Here is a 20,378-nt window from a genome sequence, read left to right as displayed (position 1 = left end):
CGTTTCATTTGAACATCTGCCATTAGTCGCTGAGTTCCGGTGACCTACACCGTAGGAGATGACATCACGTTGGTCACGTCAGAAAAATGTTAGTGGTGCCATTCACTAGCATAAACGCGCTCCACGCCCATGTCGCTCTGGCGGACCGGCGCCGACGTCGAAGAAGAAGAAACACGACGACGCGTTTGATACGTCTGACAAGCTTTTCAGAGTGACTTTTGTCTCTGCAAAGAAACTCCGCGGTGACTCAGCGACGACTTGGTGGAGCATGACGCCTGTCACACGGCCGGACTGGATGCGGCGCCGCCGCGTCCAGGGTGGACGTGTCTGTGGTTGGTAGTGTGCGCATGTGGTAGTCTGCGCATGTGGTGCACCTTTCTTGTTTGTGTCCTTGTTGCGCCGCCTTTAATTTCATCTTGAGCTGCTTAATGTTCCGTCTAAGGCTTCATAAAATTCTATAATACAGTCAAGCCCACTTATAACACCCGCAGATATAACCAGCGCTCACCTTCTACGAACGAGGGCGGAGCTACAGTAAAAAAAAAATATATGTATTACGCTGATGGCATCGCTTCTCGATACAGTGAACAACTTTGGCAACGCCACTAGGTTACAGTGAACGAGAAAGCGCCGCAAACTGGCCGCCAGAGTAACAACGCTCGCGCTTCCCGTTAGCGCGGAGACCGAAGAGCGCCTTACAGCACTAGTTATACTAACCGCGAAAGAACCTGGCAGCCTAAAAAAAAATAAAACCCAAAACAACTGCCGGCAAAGCGCACTCCAGTGGCCTACAAGGTGTATCAATTCCAGCGTGCGTGCCGGCTTTGCAAAACGCCGCAAGTGAAAAGAGAAGCGCTAGGAGCGCGAGACGGAGACAGTGCCGAGAGCTAAACTACTGCGCACATTCGGGCATCAACCAACAGTAGTGGTTTGTACGTCTAGCTGGCCCCGACGTTGTTGATATGGTACGCGTCGCCCGCGCATCCGGCTATCCATCTTCTGCGCTGCTACAGCGTACAGGCAGCAGCCCACACAGAGCAGACAGTGGAGCTGGTATGTTCTGTGCGCAGTACGCAGAGCTAACTTCGTCGCTGCGTGGGCCCGGGAGTGACAGATGACTTTGTAAAAAACCCGCCTGATATGACGCATGAGGATTCGGGGCAACTTGTCGCTGACGCATACAGCTGGCAGGATCTGTCACCTGGGGTGACTTCGTTGACACAAACATCGACACCGCCGAGCCATGCCCTGACGAAGTCACTGCACACGAAGTATGGGCACTCATCCTCCGCCAGGAACCTGTTGAACACGATGACAAGGAAGCCGGCCGGCCACGAGCTGATATATTTGCTTCAACCGCGGCTAGTTATACAGTCGAACCCGGATATATCGAGTTGGAGGGGATAGCCAGGCAGTTCGATATATATCTTACTCGATATACAAAAAAAGTGGCAGTGTACCGTGCGCTAGGATTTTATTAGGATGAATGTCAGGACTAGTTCGCACATTATTATAAAACTACAGAAGAGCAGAAACAACGCCCTAGAAGGAACACATAGCACCGTCCTCGTCTGTGTATTCCTTCTATATTGTGGTTTCTTCTCTGTTAGGCTTTTTGCTAGTCCTAACCTGCTGTGCACCGAAGCCGTTGTGTACGGTGCTTTGGAACTAACCACTGCCTATCATAAGATGTTTAATCGCATTATCAGTATTCTGTAAATAACCCGCCGCGGTGGCTCAGTGGTTACGGTGCTCAACTGCTGACCCGAAAGACGCGGGTTCGATCCCGGCCACGGCGGCTGAATTTCTTGAAGGCGAAATTCTAGAGGCCCGTGTGCTGTGCGATGTCAGAACCCCAGAACCCCAGGTGGTCGAAATTTCCGGAGCCCTTCACTACGGCGTCTCTCATAGCCTCAGTCGCTTTGGGACGTTAAACCCCACCAAACCAAACCAAACCAAACCAAACCAAGTATTCTGTAAATAAAATAATCGCTTATTAAAATTAAGGTACAGTTGGCATCCGCAACGTATTTGGCAGCGGAGCACGCCCGGTGAGGGCTGCCGCTAAGCTTTGGGTAGATAGGGTTCACCTCATAACCGTGATGTGTGCGCTACTTTCCTATACTTTTACATATAATTTTCAAGAGGATGGCCTATCCCTTCGATAGAGTCAATAATTCGAAATATCTCGGTTCGATATATCTGCGCTCGACTGCATCGCGTCAGAGCAGATTGTTAGCATCAAAGATATCGGCGAGGAGCTCATGACCGCGCTAGAGAATTTGGATGGCTCCGCCGTGAGGTCCGCTTTGAAGGAGCAGATGAGGATATTGCACTCAAGAAATAAGAAGCACTTTCGTTTGGTTTAGTAATTTTATTTTTTAATATGGAAAATTCACTTACTACGAACTTGGGTTACGACGAACACAATGCGCGCGACCGTCAGGTTTGTTATAAGAGGGCCTGACTTAAACACTTTCATGTCGGGGCAAAAATGTTCGTTGTCTTAGCAGCTCCCACAAAATGCCGCAAAATTGAGATGTGGAAGACTTCCAGATGCATTTCGATGCCCGCTTTGTTTATGCATGTGATGCGTGAACAGCGTTTTACTTGGAAGCGGTCATTATTCGCAATGAATGTCCATGCTGCTTTCGAAATAATAGCCTTGCAGGTGGGTCGTCTTCACATTTTTCGACAAGAATGACGTGTCACTTAGAGTTTTCTAACTGTATTTTGGTCAGTGTACAAGTAATCACAAAGGCAGGGGCCATTTATTGATATATTTACACATTAATTTCTAACGCGCACTGTACACGCGTTGCCCCAGTGTCGCTTTGAAGGCGTCACCGAGGCAAAACATTGTGACTGTAAGCTGATGTACTACCCATATGCAATCCGTTAAACACTGATTTGAACGAAAACAAGTCTTACATCAAACTAGTCGATCCATCAGCAACTCAGGGCTGAATTTTCCTTTCCCAGCGTCTCTCGCTCGTAAGCTGCCATGAATTTGAGCGACTGTCGGAGTACCAAAGGGCACCACAGTGGTTCAGCTGTGCAGAGACAACAGGAAATCCGCAGAAATATATCTCTAGCTTCGCCGCATTGTCGCAGGCACGAATACACCGAGATTCGGATAAAAGCGTCGGGTTTCGTGGAATCGCGTAGACAGCCGTCAAACGAGCTTCTCAGTTAAGGCCCTCCAATGAAGGCACCGCGTCTGATGAAATAGAAACTGCGCCGAGCGCGCACCGCGCAGTTACCAAAGGGTTCGTTTCACGCATATCATTTCTGGAGCGAAATAAAGATACACTTCTTAGTTCTTTTGTACAAAAAGGAGGCGTAGATCTTGCTAAGTGATGAATTTGAGTTTATCAAACTTTTTTATCGAACAATCGCCGCCTGTATATATGACCGTTTGTGACGTCATGAATTGGGTAGCAGCATGGGCATCCATCGTCCGCGTATTTTACACTTTCATCTCCTTTACCAAAGCTGTGTCGTCGGTGAAAGTTCTAGATTTGTTTTCTCCGATGAGGGATGTGTCGGTGCACTTTGACGAGCTTTGTGTGCGCAGTTTCTTTTAACACGTTTGCTTTCTCTCTGTGTGCGTGCGTGTGTCTGTCTGTGCTGTAAACAATATGCGTCATCAACGCGGCAATCTATCTGTTTGCTTTTACAGTCGTCCAAAGCTTGCCGTTGCCACATTACTGCTCCTGTCTGTCGTCGGCTGTTCCGTGGCAGCGTGGCAGGTGGCCAGTCACAATATGACACCCTTCCTTGTGGCTCTGACCGAATCACCATTGTAAGCGCAATCATTTTACTTTTTGAAGTCTTACTCCATGTGTCGTAAGATACTTTATTCCAGCACCAAAATAAGCACCCAAGCATCCAGCAGGTCGGCGGCTTGATGGACCAGTGCCAGTTGACCCGCCTGTGCGGAAGACTCGAGCCAAGCACTCCAAGAGACAGGAGGAGGGTGGGGATATACTGAAACGAAAACAACATGTGTCGATGGTTCCAGAACACTGTTTTAATACTGCCACTGCTTGCGATAAATACCAGGGCAACTCAGCTCAATAACAAGAGTGATGCTTCTGCCCAGCTAAGTTTAGCAAGAATGTAAAAGCTGTTACGCTGCAATGCACAGAACTAGAGCTGACTTCTACTGACACGACCATATCTGAGCATACGAAATTTGTTGAAAGTTTTGCAAGCTCGCACAACAATATGCGTTCGAAATTTGCTCCGGAGTAAGCTATTTAGTCTTGAAACATCTTGCGATGGCTGTTCGTTTTCGTGCTCGGAAAGTTGGCCTTATACAGTCTTGTCGAATCGAATAGGCGCTGTAAAACATCATGGGCATGGTCAGGTTTTCCAAGAACGAAAAGGCCTTTGTACTCCTCTGGTGACATTACGCACCTTGCCCCGTTGACCGTACCACTACAAGAGTATAGAACACAATGCCCAGGAAGCGACGGTCATTAGTGTTGGCGGCCATCGCTTATTGAGCATCGTGCTCTAAATTCATGCCGTTGTATGAAAAACCGGGCAAGGCGCGTGACGTCACAAGTGGAGTGCAGATGCCTTTTGTTTCTTGGGGGCACTGGCATGGTCGTCGTGTTCAACGAACTGCTCAGCAGTACAGCTTCTACACCAGCAGCAGCTGGCCATGGTTCCTGGACATAGCCTTCGTAATCACTACTGCTGTCTGACTGAATAATGAGGCGTTGTAGGGCGTCAACTAATCAGAGGCCTAGTTCACAAAGCTGACTGTACGAAAAAAAGAAAACAGTATACGTGACTGGTCAAGGCATGAGAACTGACGAGAAATTACAGCTGACGCTCTTAACTTTGCCTATTTCCTGCCGCCAAAGGCGGCTAGGCGATGCCTTGTCACTTTAACCCCCTGATTATTTCGAGAAAAAAAATTAAAAATCTCAGCTATTTTCATATTTGCTCATACCTCGTCTTTTGTCATTCCTGTTATAGAAGTGAGTTGCTAATGCGGATTGTTTCTTTTTTTTTCTGTTGAGTCAAGAAAAACTGTACCAAGGACAGCCTTCACAGGACATAGCTTTCCCAGGATACACAGACGGATTGTGACCGTGGCTATGATTCCTCGCCTGTTAAAATGTGCAACATTTATCTGCACACACATGTCAAAACTATAGGAATCGATCGCTGAATCGAAGGTGTTACATTCTCATCGGTTACGGATGTCTTCGCACGAGCATTCTCTGTTGTGTTTTAGTCTTCGTTTAGCATTATTCGAGTCTACAAAAGATTAGTTCTGAGCCGACTTCATTAAAGGACCAATTAAACGTGTTCGTCAAAATACTTCTCACTAGTAAAAAAAAAGCTCGCCCTCTGTCTGCTTTATTTTTCGGGTGCGTAATCATTCCTACATCATGGATAACATAAGAACGAGCTTAAAAGGCCAAAGCACGTCACTAAATTTCTTGCGCGGTCCCATGATGTGAAAGAAAAAAAAACTGAATAGGTTTGCTTATTTCAAGCTAAGCAGGATCTACGAGTACGACTGGTAACTGGCGATACTAGCGGGATCTGTTATGACGAGTACAGACTCAGGCCTTGCGAACAAAACTGAAGTTGCAGTGGCTGTCAGCTAACTACAAAATCATGCTCTTATTTATGCCCTGCGTTGAGAAAACAATTTGGCAGCCCGCTTCGCTGAAATCAGTGCTCGTGAGAGAAATCAGGTGCCTTATTTTGTAACGTTCAGTTTCATTTTACATTGGCCGTTGCTCCTGCTGACGTAAGCCGAGGGGAATGACGTCACACAGGCCAGGCTAGGGTCGCGCCCATCACGAAACTTGCGTGAACGCTCCCCACGTAAAATTCGCACATGTGGAACGGCTCCGACGCCAATGAATAATGGAGCACGATCAAGCGTCTGATACGCCTGATAAGCGTTATCAGCAGGAACATGGCCCCTGTTGACTTGGCCAACTACCTGTTGTTTTTGTCATGATTCACATCACGACCAAATTAAATAAGAACGAAATGAAACGTTACAGAATACGGCCGTAGCCTAGTGGTACGTGGGTAAGTTTGATATTTCTGGCTATAAAGACGTGTTCACGCAAATTATTTCAGTCTTATTCCTCATACAATGTTAATTCATTTCTCGTGCAGCCAATTTCAGACCAAATCCGTTATGCTTTTTTTGATCCGCTTGTCTGGGCATTGAGCGAGTGCCAAATTAGACGCGTGAATTCGCGTGCATGTTACCAATAATAGGAGTGACTTCGAAGTTGCACGCTGAAAAGATCCTTCTTTTTCCGCCTTTTGATTTTGTATAATCTGGCCTTTCCGAACCAGCGTTGCAATACAAGGACGTGACCAATAATTTCTCGTGCTCTTTTCGGCAGCTTAAATTGCATTACGGATATGTACACTGAAAAAAAAAAGGATTTGTGACAGAATCTAGTACAGCTTGTAACACCGCAAGTGCCAGAGACAGTTTCGCGCCATTTAAATGTATGGCCTTCACACTGCTCTGACAATTTTCAGTTCATGAAACTAGTATGTGACAAAAAATCACGAGCATGCCTTTCTTCCCCCCCTTTTTTTTCTGCAGAACGTTCCTGGCCACTCGTTCCTACTACTTCTTTTACCCGCACTATCACGCTGTTTGCTACTTCATGGGATGCATCACATTTTTCTTCGTTAGGAGGTACAGAGAGAGAAAGGTATCTGAGGTGAGTATATTCGCTCATATATTCGCGTAACTTGAAACAAGGAAATATTTCAATAAGTCAAAGCATGCACGGAATGTGCGAATTTATTTTTGGATAATTATGTTATGAGGCGCACTTTGTAATATGCCGGTAACATAATTCAAATTCGTGACTCTTCTGCAATGAAAATGTACCCAAATAAATAAATTTGTCTTCATTCCTTGAAATGGGAAACGCGGGCTGACTTGCTTCGAAGCTTCACCTTTCACAAGCCTCACCTTTCATCAGCCCAGAACGGCAACTTAGCACTACTTGAGCGTATAAGATATTACCACTCTATCCAAAAGGAGGGTAGCTAATGGGACATTCTGACTGGCAGAACCTAATTGTCGTTGCCCTTCTTTTCGCTCTCCTTCACTCCTCCAGAGCGGAAAAAAATGCTAGTGTTTTAACGTAGCTGAGCCACGTAGACGTGCGAAAGCATGTGTTTAACCTGAATGGTTCATGGTATTGATTTGCTCGGTCGTCAGCTCGTCTGGCGACAATATTACACTCAGGATAAGCTCTGATGGAGGTTAAGCTTATCTGTTCTGTTCTGTTCTTGCCGCAGATGGAAGTTGATGGAGACGATGATGTGCAATGCACAGCGTAAGAGTATGTGGCAGTTTAGCAGGAGGTGTGTTAGGCTGCGGCGATAGCCTAGTGCTCTCGCTAGGCTGTCGCCGCTAAGTCAAGGACAAGGATTCAGAGATGAGTCGGCTTTTGCAACTTTGGCCATGAAGTAGAGCTTTAGCTTTAAAAAGAATGGTTTCGCTAGAGACGCCGGGGAAGTGTTCGAAGTGTGGAAAGATTCATGCGTGTAACATGAAGAAATGAGCGGACATATATACATGTATGCTTAAAGGGGTAGAGGCAACAAAACTTTAGTGATGTATTTTTGCATTCTAATGTTGCGTAAGGCCGTAGTAAACATGAATCACCGCGTTAAATTCGCCTACGCTCGGTACCTAACTTATAGAAGCCACAGCTGTGGATCAGTGGTTATGGTGCTCGGCTGCTGACCCCGAAAGACGTGGGTTCGATCCCGGCCGCGGCGGTCGCATTTCGATGGAGGCGACATGCTTAAGGCCCGTGTACTGAAGCGATGTCAGTGCACGTTAAAGAAACCCAGGTGGTCGAAATTATCCGAAGCCCTCCACTACGGCGGCGCTCAGTGCACCAAACCTAACTTAATTATGAGTGACATTATTCTTCCAGCTGTCGGATTCGGCAGTCGAAATATTGTTTCGAGGTCACAAGTAAGCACCAGATCCCGGGAGGCATACAAAAACTGCAATACAATAGTTATTTGCTCACTTGCTGCCATTCCGGCCCCTGGAGCAGTTTACTGTAAGAGTTTGAATAAACTAAAACAGCAAAGAGGAGGTTATGCTCCAGTTTTAGTAAGCCTCATGTGATCTCACGCTCATTTGTGATGACGCAACCATGGTCTGGCAACTGAAACCGAAACCAAAACTACAGAGGAAAGAATTTAATCACAAAAATTATTCATGTAGCGCAGACGAATTCCACATGCTGATCTAAGTTTACTAATGTTGTAAGCATCATTTCACAGCAAAAACACACTACGAAAAATTCGGCGTTTCGTCGTCTTTCACAGGAAATGTACTCCTTTGTAACTTATAGTACACCCTCCCTATGCCACTTAAGTAATATACTATTTTGCATGTCACATGCATGCCTGCAATAACTGCCAGTCATCGTCTTGTTTCGGCTTAAGGTTCGCGCCTACTACTAGATGCGGTCAGAAATCAGATGGCGTACAGTGGTCTAGATAGTGCCAGTAAGTCATAACAGTTCTCAATGTATAACTTAATAGATTAGCCTGCGAAGAATGACTTAGGCCTTTGCTTTGCCGAAAAGAGCGCTCTTCTAACTCAAAAAGTCTTTTTTTTTTAATTGCTAGCAGTCTTCGATGAAGCGCTCTGCGTATGCCGAATGAATGACGTTCAGAAGGGACTGATGGTGGGATCCCTGTGTCTAAGCAGTATAGGACGCTGCGCTGTCCTGCGAGAGACTCGTTGCTGCCAGGTGTCGGATCCTGGTTGGTAGCAGTGCAGGGCAGACCCACTGTTGGTGGTAGATGTGTCCATCTACGTCTCTGCGCAGGTTACGTTTCGGATGACTGCAGCCGAAGAAAGTCATATAACTAGCGATGTTTCCCGGCGAAATCGTCCCTAAGACCATAGAGGTGTTGGTTACCACCAAGGGGTGTGTGCGAGCTTTGTGTATGCGAGCAGACTGCACTGGGTGCGGAAATTTCTTTATTTTGCCTCGTGTTGCAAACACGGGGATGAGCTAAAAACTTGCTGGCTGAAGAAATGGCATCTTTCTTTAAAATATCGAGTTGTTTCAGCCCTGAATAAGGGAGGAATTAAATAATGAAAGGACAATGTATGATCTGGCTCCAGCGTATATGTTTACGTCACCTAGAATTACAATTACCTGCAACAAGCGAGCGAGAGCCCTTTTCTTTCTCATTTCTCTAGCAGACTCCAGCGTGTTTCAGAGAGGTATTTATTTCGACAGACCAGAATTTGGCCCCAAAGCGACGGTCTTCAAGAGGGAGCAGCGCTGCTACGTGACAAGAGGAAATGAAGCAACATAAAAAAGGCTGAAATGTCACAGGGATTGTATAAATTGAAAGACAGACGTTCTTTGAAAACAACATCTGAGTGCAGTTAATGCGGGAGCAGTTCTATGGCAACTGGAAGTTGACTCTGGCACCTTATCTTGCGTGGCCTTGAAAGCTATTAGTGCCGACGTGATGCAAGTAAATAAGGAGCCTCTCTCTTGCGCAACTTGAGACAACGATTGCATTCGATAGCTTCCTTGCGCTGCTTTTACGCTCTGGCAAAAGATCACAACATACTTTTTTTTTTAGTATGCAGCCAGCTTTTGCAGCGTACTTCCAGAGACATACCCAAGTTTTTCACCCAAGAAATGCCCAAATTGTCATAGACAGCGCCAATAAAGACGATGACAACGTAGCGCGGAACGCTGAACACTATGTCTTGTCCAATCGGAAATCACCAAAGCCCTTTAAAGAAAAAAAATGACGCTGAACAGAATGAATCTAGCTAGATGACGCTAACAGGGCTGTTTCGTTGTTTCTTTTTTTTTTCGTGGCTGTTCCCGCGCGCAAATGGTTTGATGATATTTTTATGGGTTTTGATTGAACAAGCCGGTAGTCAGAGACAGTGGCGCCCTCTCTGTTTAAGAACAATAAATGTCTGGGTGAGCTGGTGGATGCTTGCTCTTGACGTCCTCGTCAGATTCTGCCGCGCCATTCTTCGCATAGCCTTCTCTGTTTCTTGATACGGGAGCCCTTATTTCCGCCTTTATTGCATCGTTTTGCGTGAACAACTGTCTTGTAACCAGAACCGCCGTCTCTTTGTTTCTCCGTGCTGTTTACATGACTTGCGCACAGTTGTCATTTCATCACTTCCGTAGTGAAAATTCTTTTTCATACCGAACATTACCTTTGGGCGCCGTTACAGCGCGAGTGTTAACTGCAGCTTCAAATAGATGCGTAGCCTCGTACCGCTTACAATTCGGCATTGCCTTCATGACAGCTGCCTTAAGAATGCCGCAGATGCGAAAAGGAATATTACAGTCCGCTGAATTAAGCCAGCTCCTCAAGGATTTTAGCGCGACTCTCGCTCATTTGCATATCTTCTGATAGACATTCAGTGAGGCACCTCGTCGCCTATTTTAGGCGGTATTATGTATGCTTTCGTTCTCTTCTTCCTTATTGTGGAATATAACAAGTGAAAAAAAAGTGGAGAAACAAGTGGTAAAAAGGAAGGGAGTTACTGAGAAAGAGGGAAAAACACACAGCGGTGTCGAGACCGAACCCAAGCGCGCCAAAAACCTTCAATTCCAGTGCGATAGCAATAGTAGTTCCGTTCATGAGAAAATACGGTGGCAATCTGCCTATCGTAACAGGAGGCAATGAAATTAATTCAAATAAATTCAATGCAATTTCCACCTGCATACCGTGGCACTGCGCATCAGTTCATTAGTCGAGATATATAGGCAGCCTCCCGAAAAACTATCTGTGCATAAATTAGCCTATCGCATTGTGCGCTATCGCATTGTACAATTAAGGGTAGGTTAAGCGTCGTATAATTTTTTAATGTCGACGTTCTTGCGATTGGGATATTCTTTTTTTTTCTGCGCTTTCTGAAAGGAAAAAAAAAGAACTATTTCACAGAACGCTGGTCCACTTTAGGGATCATAGGGTACAATACGGCAACAGGCGGCAGCTTGCGCGAACAGAGACACGTGATTTGTAATTTTAGCGAGACCGAATCGCGAAAATGCCTTTACATAATATCTGTGCGCATCAGACAAGGTCAGCGTGCCAGGCCACGGCGGTGTGCGAAACGGATGCTAAGGGATGAAAGATAGCGAAGACAACGAAGAGAGAGGGAGGAAAAAAGACTTTATTATATGAATGGAATTCGGGGCAGCCCCTGGGTCCCCGCACGACCGCATTGCACTCAGAGACAACCAGATGAACTCACAGCGCAAGAGCCTGCGCCGAGGGCCAAGTGGTCAAGGCGTCGGGAAACCAAGCTGATCTGTTTGCTCCGGCGGTCGTTCGAATCGGATTCGGAAGTGTTCGGATAAGTTCGGCCTCGTTATCGGCTTCAGGTCTGCCCCAAGGTTCACCACAGTTTCCGGACGATGTTGGCCTCAGCTTGTCGAAAGTCGGAACTAAAAGCATTTCGTGCGTAACGATTTATTTATTGCGTTGTTTCGGGCGCATGCGTGGCAGTACGAGCTGTGTCCGCATGCGCCATGCATGGCTGCGTACTTTCATTCATTATGCCAAGGAATGAATCTCAATAAGCGCGCGCAGCATTTTTGTTTGCTTCTTTCATTACGCATGCGTGATGTGTGCGAGCAAATGCGTAAGCGTGTGTATAATGACGTCAGTATGTTTGTAGCCAGTCTCACACTTTGTTTCATTGAGCGGGAGGCCACCTGTTATATAGGCTGTTATATACGGCCGGTCTTAATTCTAAGACGTTCTTACTATATTGACAATAATGCGGGGCAATAAATTTCCGCACGAATGCGGAAAACAACGATCTTTTCAAGAAGTTACTGACACGTAACCATCTCCATCAAGGTGCTGCAGAGGGCAGCTTGGTGCATAGCCATTGCCGGTGGGCTCTGCTCCATCTGCATGAAGGGGCCATGGTACCGGACCAAGGAGCCGACCACAGTGTTCGGCAACCTGTGCACGGCGTTCTCTGACCGCATCCTCTGGTCCGTTTTCCTGGCCTGGTTTACCTTCGCTTCTGCCACCGGACGAGGAGGTATGGGCTGGTACTGCACATGTCTGAGTCACAGAGAGAAAAAGAGACGACGTGTATCGGCTATAGTTGGCAACGACTGCTGACCTGATTACTTTCAGCGCTAATTCCGGAAAGAACAGAGGACCTATAATAGGCCGCAGCCCTTACAACAAGCAAAACTTAGACGCCGTACTATAGCCGCTTTGACTGGTTTTACTCGGTTGGGTGGTTAGAGAACTCCGAGACACCTCTGCACTTCGTTCTTACAGGTGTAAAGCCCCGTAGCCTTTCTATGACGCCATGCAAAGTGTGACGTCAGCTCGCGGACTGCGTGCCATTGTCTTGTTCACTATAGATCTCGCACAGATGGATACATTGAGGGATATGCTTGGCCTGTAGTCTTGTGCATTCTGCCGGCTTTGGCTTCATGTCAGATAAAGCACTTTAACCTTAGGGGCGCGTTAACATACATATGTATCAGCAGCGCGAACACCACACAGGAAGAAGAAGGAGAAGAAGGTAAAGAGCGCTGCTGATACATATGGATCGCAACCAACTAGCCCGACAGATGGTGTTATGCGTTAACATAGCAGCTGCGGGTATGTGCAACCAACGCCGGCGACCTTAATATATCGTTTTTTTTAAATCTCCGCACATTTTTTTTAAAAAGGCGGTCAAAGACATTACAATGCAGTCAATGCACTGCGCGGCATGTCGAACATTATGTCCGCGGTCGTGAGTAGTGAAAATACTAATTGTTCACTATCAGCTTTATAGTTTTCGGTTTCGGTGCACATTATACGGCGGAATCGGAGGCATTCAACATTATATGCAAACCCAGTTTCTAAAATGTCTAAGTTTCTAAAATGTCTAAATCTTTATTGTGGCTCGTGATATAGAACGCGGAATTATGCGCGCAAAACGAGCCGATTCTGAAACCAACACGCGAGATGCGCCGGATATATAATAAGACCGCACTTCACGCCGGGAATACGCGTTTGACGGACAAAAAAACAAAGCAGCTTTCCTTGGGCTCGGGCCGACTGGTGCGTTTTCGTTCTGCGCCACCGGACACAAAGCTTCAACCTGAGGGAGGCGGCGCTCCGAGCGCAGAGGCGCAAAGTCAAAGAAACACTGCTGTGGTTTTGTAAAAAATTCAGGGGGCACGTTGACTGCCTAAAGTGCGTAGAGGCGAAAGCGTGTTCCGCACCACTTTGACTGCCTCTGTGGCACTGGTGACATCACTACCGGATGACGTCACACACAATTAATGACCAATTACTAAGTAACGGCAAATTACTAATTAATGACTAATTACTAAGTAATGACTAAATACTAATTAACTGCTAATTAATGAAGCTTCAGCTTCGCCTTTAGTGGTGGAATGCGACAGCGTGCTGTAGCGCTGCCAGGGAGTCCACGGAACACCACCACCCGTTCGGCGCGATGCCTTGCCCTTTGAACGCAACGCTTTTTGAGGAAAGGAAATAGCGCAGTAATTCTCTATCATCTCGGTGGACACCTGAACCGCACCGTAGAGGAAGGGAGGAAGTGGGAGTGAAAAGAAAGAGAAAGAGGGGCCGTAATGAAGAAAATATATACTCCATCCCTTGTACATGAGTGCGTTTGTATCCGCTATGCACCCTGGCCAATCCCCCGCCGTGGGTATATGCCATTCAGCCTGAGGACATCATCATCATCATCATCATCATCAAAATGAAAATTGTATTTGAGGAAAGGAAATTACGCAGTAACTGTCTCACATATCTCGGTGGACACCCGTCAAAACGCGCACACATCTGCTGACAAGCTTCTGCTGACAGCCTTCTGTCGACAACGATGAGGCATTAAAGGCTTGCGCATTAAAAATTACATGGCTGATTCAGTGCTCAGCGTGGCAGCGGAGCGGGTGAAAATGCGTCGGCGTGGCCTGCTAGGTAAAGCGACAAACTATGCCGGCAGCCGTCGGTGCATCCTCACATCACCAGGAATTTATAGCGAAGGCCCATGTATAGCCCGCGTCTTCTTAAATACGCCGTGTCAAGTGGCCGAGTCGTGAGCATCTAAAGAGGAACGCTATACGAGTCAGGTGCGCGTATCTCATAACTACAAATGTGGGCGTGCGTTTTTCCGTGACCGACAGTCGCTCGGCTCGAAGTAGGGCTTACGGCGCAAGCGCGTCTGTTGTTTGTTAAAGGGTGGCTTTGCGCGCTAAATTGCATGTTCGGCTTCTCGAATCACAATGTCTATTTAGGAATTTAAAAAAAACTGGGCTCGCCTTGGATGTTTAATGACTTCGATTCCTCAGTTTAAATTTGTGCCCTAAAAAAAATGAAGATAATTAGTTAATGATAGCTAACTGTCTTTTAACTACCTACTACCGCGAACATAACGCTTTCAAGGCTTTTTAAACAAAAATCTATAGATTAAAAAGAAAAAACTCCCGGTGCGTGAAATACATATCAGAGCGTGTGAAGGGGAGGCAACCGCTTTGCACAACCAGATACGAAGAGCTGGAAAAGTGAGGTACAGCTTTCATGCAGGTTATGTGTCATTTAAAGAGCTATTGTACAAATTGCGCGTATACATACACTTCGGACAGTAAACGCAGTACGCGAGCGACCGCTGGGCGGCGCTCCCGGTGATTTAAGTCCTCGCTTTGTTGGACGGAAGCCTGGATCGGGCACGCCGCATGTGCAGTTGAGGCGCCCGTGGCAGTTCGCTGCTGCTATACTGCCTTGCGACGCCAAGGTCACCTGCGGCGGAGCTTCTTTCTTCCCGCGCTGCACGCCAGCTAGAATGATGTTGCAACAGAATCTCCGATAGACCTTGGCCAGGCTTTGCGAGCAATCTTTTAAATAATTGAGTTGCCAGAGGCCATAAACAGGCGACAGCGATAAATCCCGTTGATAGCCCGAGGTTTGCGCGAAGCCTTAATTATGAAGCTGCGGAAAAATTTCCAAATGGTGCAATTTTCGTAAGATAAGATTGATACGCAAGAGTGGCCTATCTTGTTTTGTTTTTTTTTTCCTCCGTGCTGAACAAAGCGCGCTGGGACCGAAAATGCCTGCGGCTGATGCGCATGCTTTAAACATCTCGCATGACGGTGCCCAGCGGCGCATCACGACGACGACGACCTCTTGAGTCAATAGGAGAATGTTCACAGTACCGCGATACTTTTCTAAGGCCGCTGGTCTAATGTGACCAGCACCTTGCGTTGTTGACACACCGAACATCGTGCATATTGAAAATCAACTTCCGCAAGAAAACGACGAGAATTTTTCCAACTCGTTTCAACTCTGAATTACACTGCCTTTACGCGTTTCAGATAATTATACGTAGAGTCGTGCAAATGACGACGACTGGTTTAGAGGCTTTGGAAAATGCTGAACAATTTGGATCACATAGGGCCCGGTGTCTGTTATGAAGGCTAATTGTCGACGTGACGTGTTTTCGCCATTTCCATTTTTTTTTTTTCTGAACAGCGCGTGAAGCTGTGACCTTCTAAGACTGGCAGAGCATGCAAAATGATGGCGGTTCTGTGACAGCTGTTCCAGTGACCCTAAAACGACCACAAATGCGGCTGAGCTGGCGCAGATTCAATCACTGTCACAGCCCACAGGCGGCCAGTCTTATTCACCTTCTATATTTTCAGTGCTTCGGGATGTGGTTGCAACTAATGTCTCTCTCTCTCTCTCTCTCTCTTCGTAACGAGTATTGAGAATGCGTCCAGAGTAAAGTAGCCTGCACTCTACTTCAGACTACAGTTGAACATCCTTATAACGAAGTCGAAGGGGCCCCGAAATTTCTTCGTTATAGAGAGCGATTCGTTACAGCCGCACGCGACTTTGACCGCAACTGTCGCATGCCAACGTACTTGCTTGTCACCGTGTGTGCTGAGGACAGTATAGCTGGCGCTTAGTCTACCGCCGATTTGTGTTGAGGGAGCTTTCAACACGTGCACTGAGTCCCCACCACGCGGCCGAATATGCCTACACCAACCGAACATGCTGCAGCCTTGCCAATTCATGCCCGTTTTTTTCTGCGGCCCGCATAGGATTCAGCGCATATACGGGTCTTGGAGGTAAACGAGCGTTGAAAGAATAATGTCGCAGAGTATTGAGGGAGATCTATTCGAAATATTTCGCTCCGTTTTCGAAGTTCTGAAGCCGATATATGTGCCGTTCTAAAACAACGCACGTGCCGCAGCGTTCTTCGCCAGTGCCCGTATTGATTGGATTCCACATTCCCCATCATAACGCGCCCTTAACCAGGGCACTATCGCAGCGGGCTCTGTGCAGGGAAGAGGTTGAAGAACGGCGGAATTGCAAAGACCCTGGAACCAATGAAAAAATGCAAAATGCAAAATGCTGGAATCAATGAAAAAATATGCTTTTCGCACCGCTAGTTATTGCAGTGCCATGCATCCACTGCCTATGTGTCCTTAAGATCGTTCTGTAATTATGCGAGTGCGCTATGTTGTCACGTTAAATGTTGCTGCTTAAAAAAATGCTACTTCATGCATTTCTCCTTGTGCTTTTCCTTTCTGACACGCAGGATTCGCGAGCACTCTTCTGTCGTGGAGCGCTTTTGCGCCCCTGAGCAGATTGGCCTTCAGCGTGTACATCATCCACGCATTCTTCATTGGGCTCACAGTGCACATTACCAGGGAGAGGATGTTCTTTTCACACTTCTTCGTGGTGAGTGCTCACGATAAGCGACGTAAATCTCGCAAAAGACTGAATCACCTCGCACCTTCTTAGTGACACCAGTGAATTTAACCTGAATCAAATGGATTTAGTCCCTGTTCTGTTCACGATAGGGAACAAAGTGGCGCATATAGATAAATGGGCAAAACCCTTGTGCTCACGAGTAAGTTTAGCAGAATTACTTTGATAGAACGGTGACACCGAACAAAACGCCACCCACGAGCTCATGAAAAAGTACAGTCATAGGAAGTACAGGGGTAGCTATAATATGAAAGGGGGCAGTCAGTTTGCATACAATGAATTCTGTTGATATTTCCACAATAATGCTTAAAATACGTGACGACCATTGCTTGCATGCTCACGATATGTTCCCTTTCATATTGGAGTTGTCTGTATGCATGATGGAGATTATGAGCCGGACAAGCAACACAAGCTGTACGTAAGCAGTCAGGCGTAACAAATTCACGCGTTTTTGACCGACCGACTTCAGTGTCAGGGAGAATTAACTGGTTTGATCGTACCGAACGACAGCTCTAAAGTATGCGTACTTTATTTCGCCTATTTTTGGTAAGCGCACGCACAGGCACGCACACGCACGCACGCAGGCACGCACACACGCGTATATATTTTGCGAATACTACCAATGTGTCTGTGTTTTGAAAGCGGGGCTGCGCCGTGCGGTACTGCGCCGTGCTACACACCTTCACGTCGAAAAGGGACATTATTTGCATATGAAAGATGCGTGCATATTAACTGAAGAATAAAAGAGACAACTGGGAATTGAACACCAATCCCACCTCGTTGGAATCAAATTAGCTATATGCGGGCTGAGCTGTTCCAAACGGCCTCAACGTCGTGAACATGCCTGCTGTTACAAAATACTGCATCTTTGTTACCGCTGCTGCCAAAGAAGCAGTTATGGAGCACCGGAACAAACGCAAAAAGCAGCTCGTGAATCATCGTAGCAATTGATGAGAGGTGGTCGTGCTCTCCCGAGCATACACAGGTCGTGCCCGACCCCTGTTAATATGAACGGCTCGAATTATGGAGAGTTTTTTCTGGTGACCTGTGCCGTGCACCTTCATGTGCGTGAACAGTTAGGCTGCCCACCACAAACGACAGCAGCAATAAAAAGAAAGAAAACAGCCACATGCGAGCCAATACATTCGCTCATCTTAAATGGGCTCGAAAAGGGCTCTAATAAAGTTTCGGTATGCCTGCAATGCTAAAGCCCCCCGCTTAACGAATATTGTCCAGGAAGAATTTTTTTTATTTCGCTTTGTAGAAGAAGATGAGTTATCTGCAGTCAAAATCTGAATTTCAGCGTCTTCGCGCCTTTCCCTCTCCCCTCGCCACTTTTTGCACGCTGGAAGGTTGGCGCTCCTCTTCCGGCCCCACCACTGGCGGCAGAGTTTCTTGCCCGCCATAACCACGCGGATTATTGGCCGCGGCCATGGTAGCTGCCTGACGTCTAACCAATCTAACCAATAGCCATCTCTCAACTAGTATACGCAGCGGCGAGTGACAGAGAAGGGCGCGAGCCAGAAAAAGTCGCCCGGAAGGGCTCGCCAACTTTCGCGCGTGATTGTGGGTTCTCTGCTTCGCGTAGAAGTGTACTATTTGGTTCAGGTGTTCGTGACAACACAGTGCACTGATTGAGCTAGTCGATGTACTCTCCTCGGAAGGCGTTTCAGAGCCCCTTTAACTAAGCTTGTCGTCCAGTTCAAAAAGAATGTCTTTAGTAAGCAGCATGCGCGCTATAATCCGATTACGGTTTATCCGCAACTCCTACAAACTAGCTCCCTGTTGATTCCCCTCTGACGTTCTTCGCAGGTCTCCTTCTCCTTCACCGTACTCGTGTGGAGCTACATGCTTGGTTACCTGCTGTTCGTCCTCTGCGAAGCGCCGACGGAAAGACTGGGGAAACTGATCTTCGGGCCACGACTCAGGAAGACGCACAATGGCAGAGACGACGAAAAGCTGAACGCTAACGGACCGGAAGAGAAATTAATACGCGTCATCGCCACGCTCGGGAATCCAGAAATTAACACAGCAAACAGCAAGGGCAAGAGCATATTCAATGACTTTCACTACGGTAGTGGCAACTTGACGAGCTGTCATCTTTAGATGCCTATCTCAAGGGTTAGTTTTTGATGGCACGTATACTGCCCGAGGCCACAAGTCAGCAGAAAATGCGCGCAGGTGAAACCAAGAGTCAGGGACGCAATACGACGTGTATTTTTGCTTGGTACGCAGGACTTTGAGCAGCGCTACGCCATACACACGTCAGAAGGTGTTACCTTTAACTGACGACCTGAGATCACGCGAACTTTGTCCAGAAATAAATAATATTCATGGATAGCCTATTATTACTTATGTTACTTGTTCACTTAGCCAACGCAGAACGGCTTTTTTATTTTGTACTCCTTCTAGCTGGTTATTTGAAACTAATTTGAATGGTTGGTGTCACGCCTCCGACAACGCGGTGTTTTCATCACGATTTTGGAGGCTTCGTCTGCGCGCTGGCTCGCTGGAGCCACAGGGATCGCGGCTGGCTATTGTCGGGCAATAGACTACCTGACGTCCAGAGAGAGGCTCTCTAGAGTTTATGGTGTCATGCTGGTAGAGGTAATGGTAATTTAATAGTGGTAAAAATAGCAACAGCAATCAAAAATCAGTAATATTTAAGATGCATTAGAAGTAAGGCAGCATTACTAATAGTAACAGCAGCATCAGAAGTAGCATCATGAGTAGGAGCATAATGCATATCCTCGTAACCAATACCTCTCGTCACCTAACATCACCGTTCAGCGACTGCGGCGCCCCGCCGTCCGGAATGCTGACTCAAACGGCGCTGCAGGAATGCGTCAGACGGTTCAGCGGCTGTTCGCGCCCCCCGTGCCATGCCTGGGCGTTTTGTGGACGCCCGTAGGGCGCGGCAAGATCATTTTGGTGCACTGGTTAGCACGGCGCCCGGCTTCAACACAGGCGGTCAGCGGAGGGAACTTTTGTTGTGAAACTCCTCGCACAACACCGCTGAGAATGGCAGCCTCCTGTGGTACTGGATAAAAACGTACCGTCTGTGGTCATGCGACTCTATAGTCTCGTGTCTCTCACACCACCGACGCAACAGGGGCCATATTACTGAATGATCACAAATCCGATCCAAAGTTATTGACAGTGAAGTCAAAATGACGAGACGATAAGACGTCGCCACTTGAAGCAACGATGAATCAGCCAATTACAGCCCGGTGCTGCCCCTAGGACGTTTATTTGCACTGTGAGAGGCCGTCTGCTAATTTTTTGCAGAAAGATTTGAGAAAAACGCAGCCATAAAATAAACAACGTTTTACTTTGCCAAAAAGCTGTGCTTAAACTTGAAAAATATTAAGGAAAACAAGGAGCGTACGAAGTTTTGCTATTAAATTTGCCGGTGGGTAACTTTTGCTGCCGCGGAGGACTTTTGCGAGCGCACGATCACGCTGACAAGCGAGCGCAGCTACGCGCGGAGCATCGCGCATGCGCAATGAGGAGCATAGCTGAGACGATGGAACAGCCGATGGAAACCGAGTCAGAGATACAGGCTAAGCACGTGA

General features: G+C 47.1%; 1 protein-coding gene across 3 annotated transcripts in view; it reads left to right on the top strand.

The window, feature by feature from the left end:
• LOC149353496 (nose resistant to fluoxetine protein 6-like) overlaps positions 1-19,149 on the top strand; it is a 41,606-nt gene extending 22,457 nt beyond the window's left edge. The window contains exons 11-15 of one of the 3 annotated variants that reach the window (XM_089577360.1): positions 3,683-3,805; positions 6,605-6,725; positions 11,905-12,094; positions 16,631-16,773; positions 18,616-19,149. In XM_089577360.1, the coding sequence (XP_089433486.1) occupies positions 3,683-3,805; positions 6,605-6,725; positions 11,905-12,094; positions 16,631-16,773; positions 18,616-18,909 (871 nt within the window). In that variant the 3' untranslated portion in view covers positions 18,910-19,149. The remainder of the gene's footprint in view (positions 1-3,682; positions 3,806-6,604; positions 6,726-11,904; positions 12,095-16,630; positions 16,774-18,615) is intronic. The other 2 variants (XM_089577361.1, XM_089577362.1) reach the window with 2 other exon arrangements.
• Positions 19,150-20,378: the final 1,229 nt, after the last annotated feature.

This window comes from Amblyomma mixtum, chromosome 3, assembly GCF_055824585.1.
Source record: "Amblyomma mixtum isolate Tamu chromosome 3, ASM5582458v1, whole genome shotgun sequence".
NCBI classification, from domain to species: Eukaryota; Metazoa; Arthropoda; class Arachnida; order Ixodida; family Ixodidae; genus Amblyomma; species Amblyomma mixtum.
The sequence above is the reverse complement of the archived record's forward strand: the minus strand, read 5'-3'. Positions and strand labels throughout refer to the sequence as shown.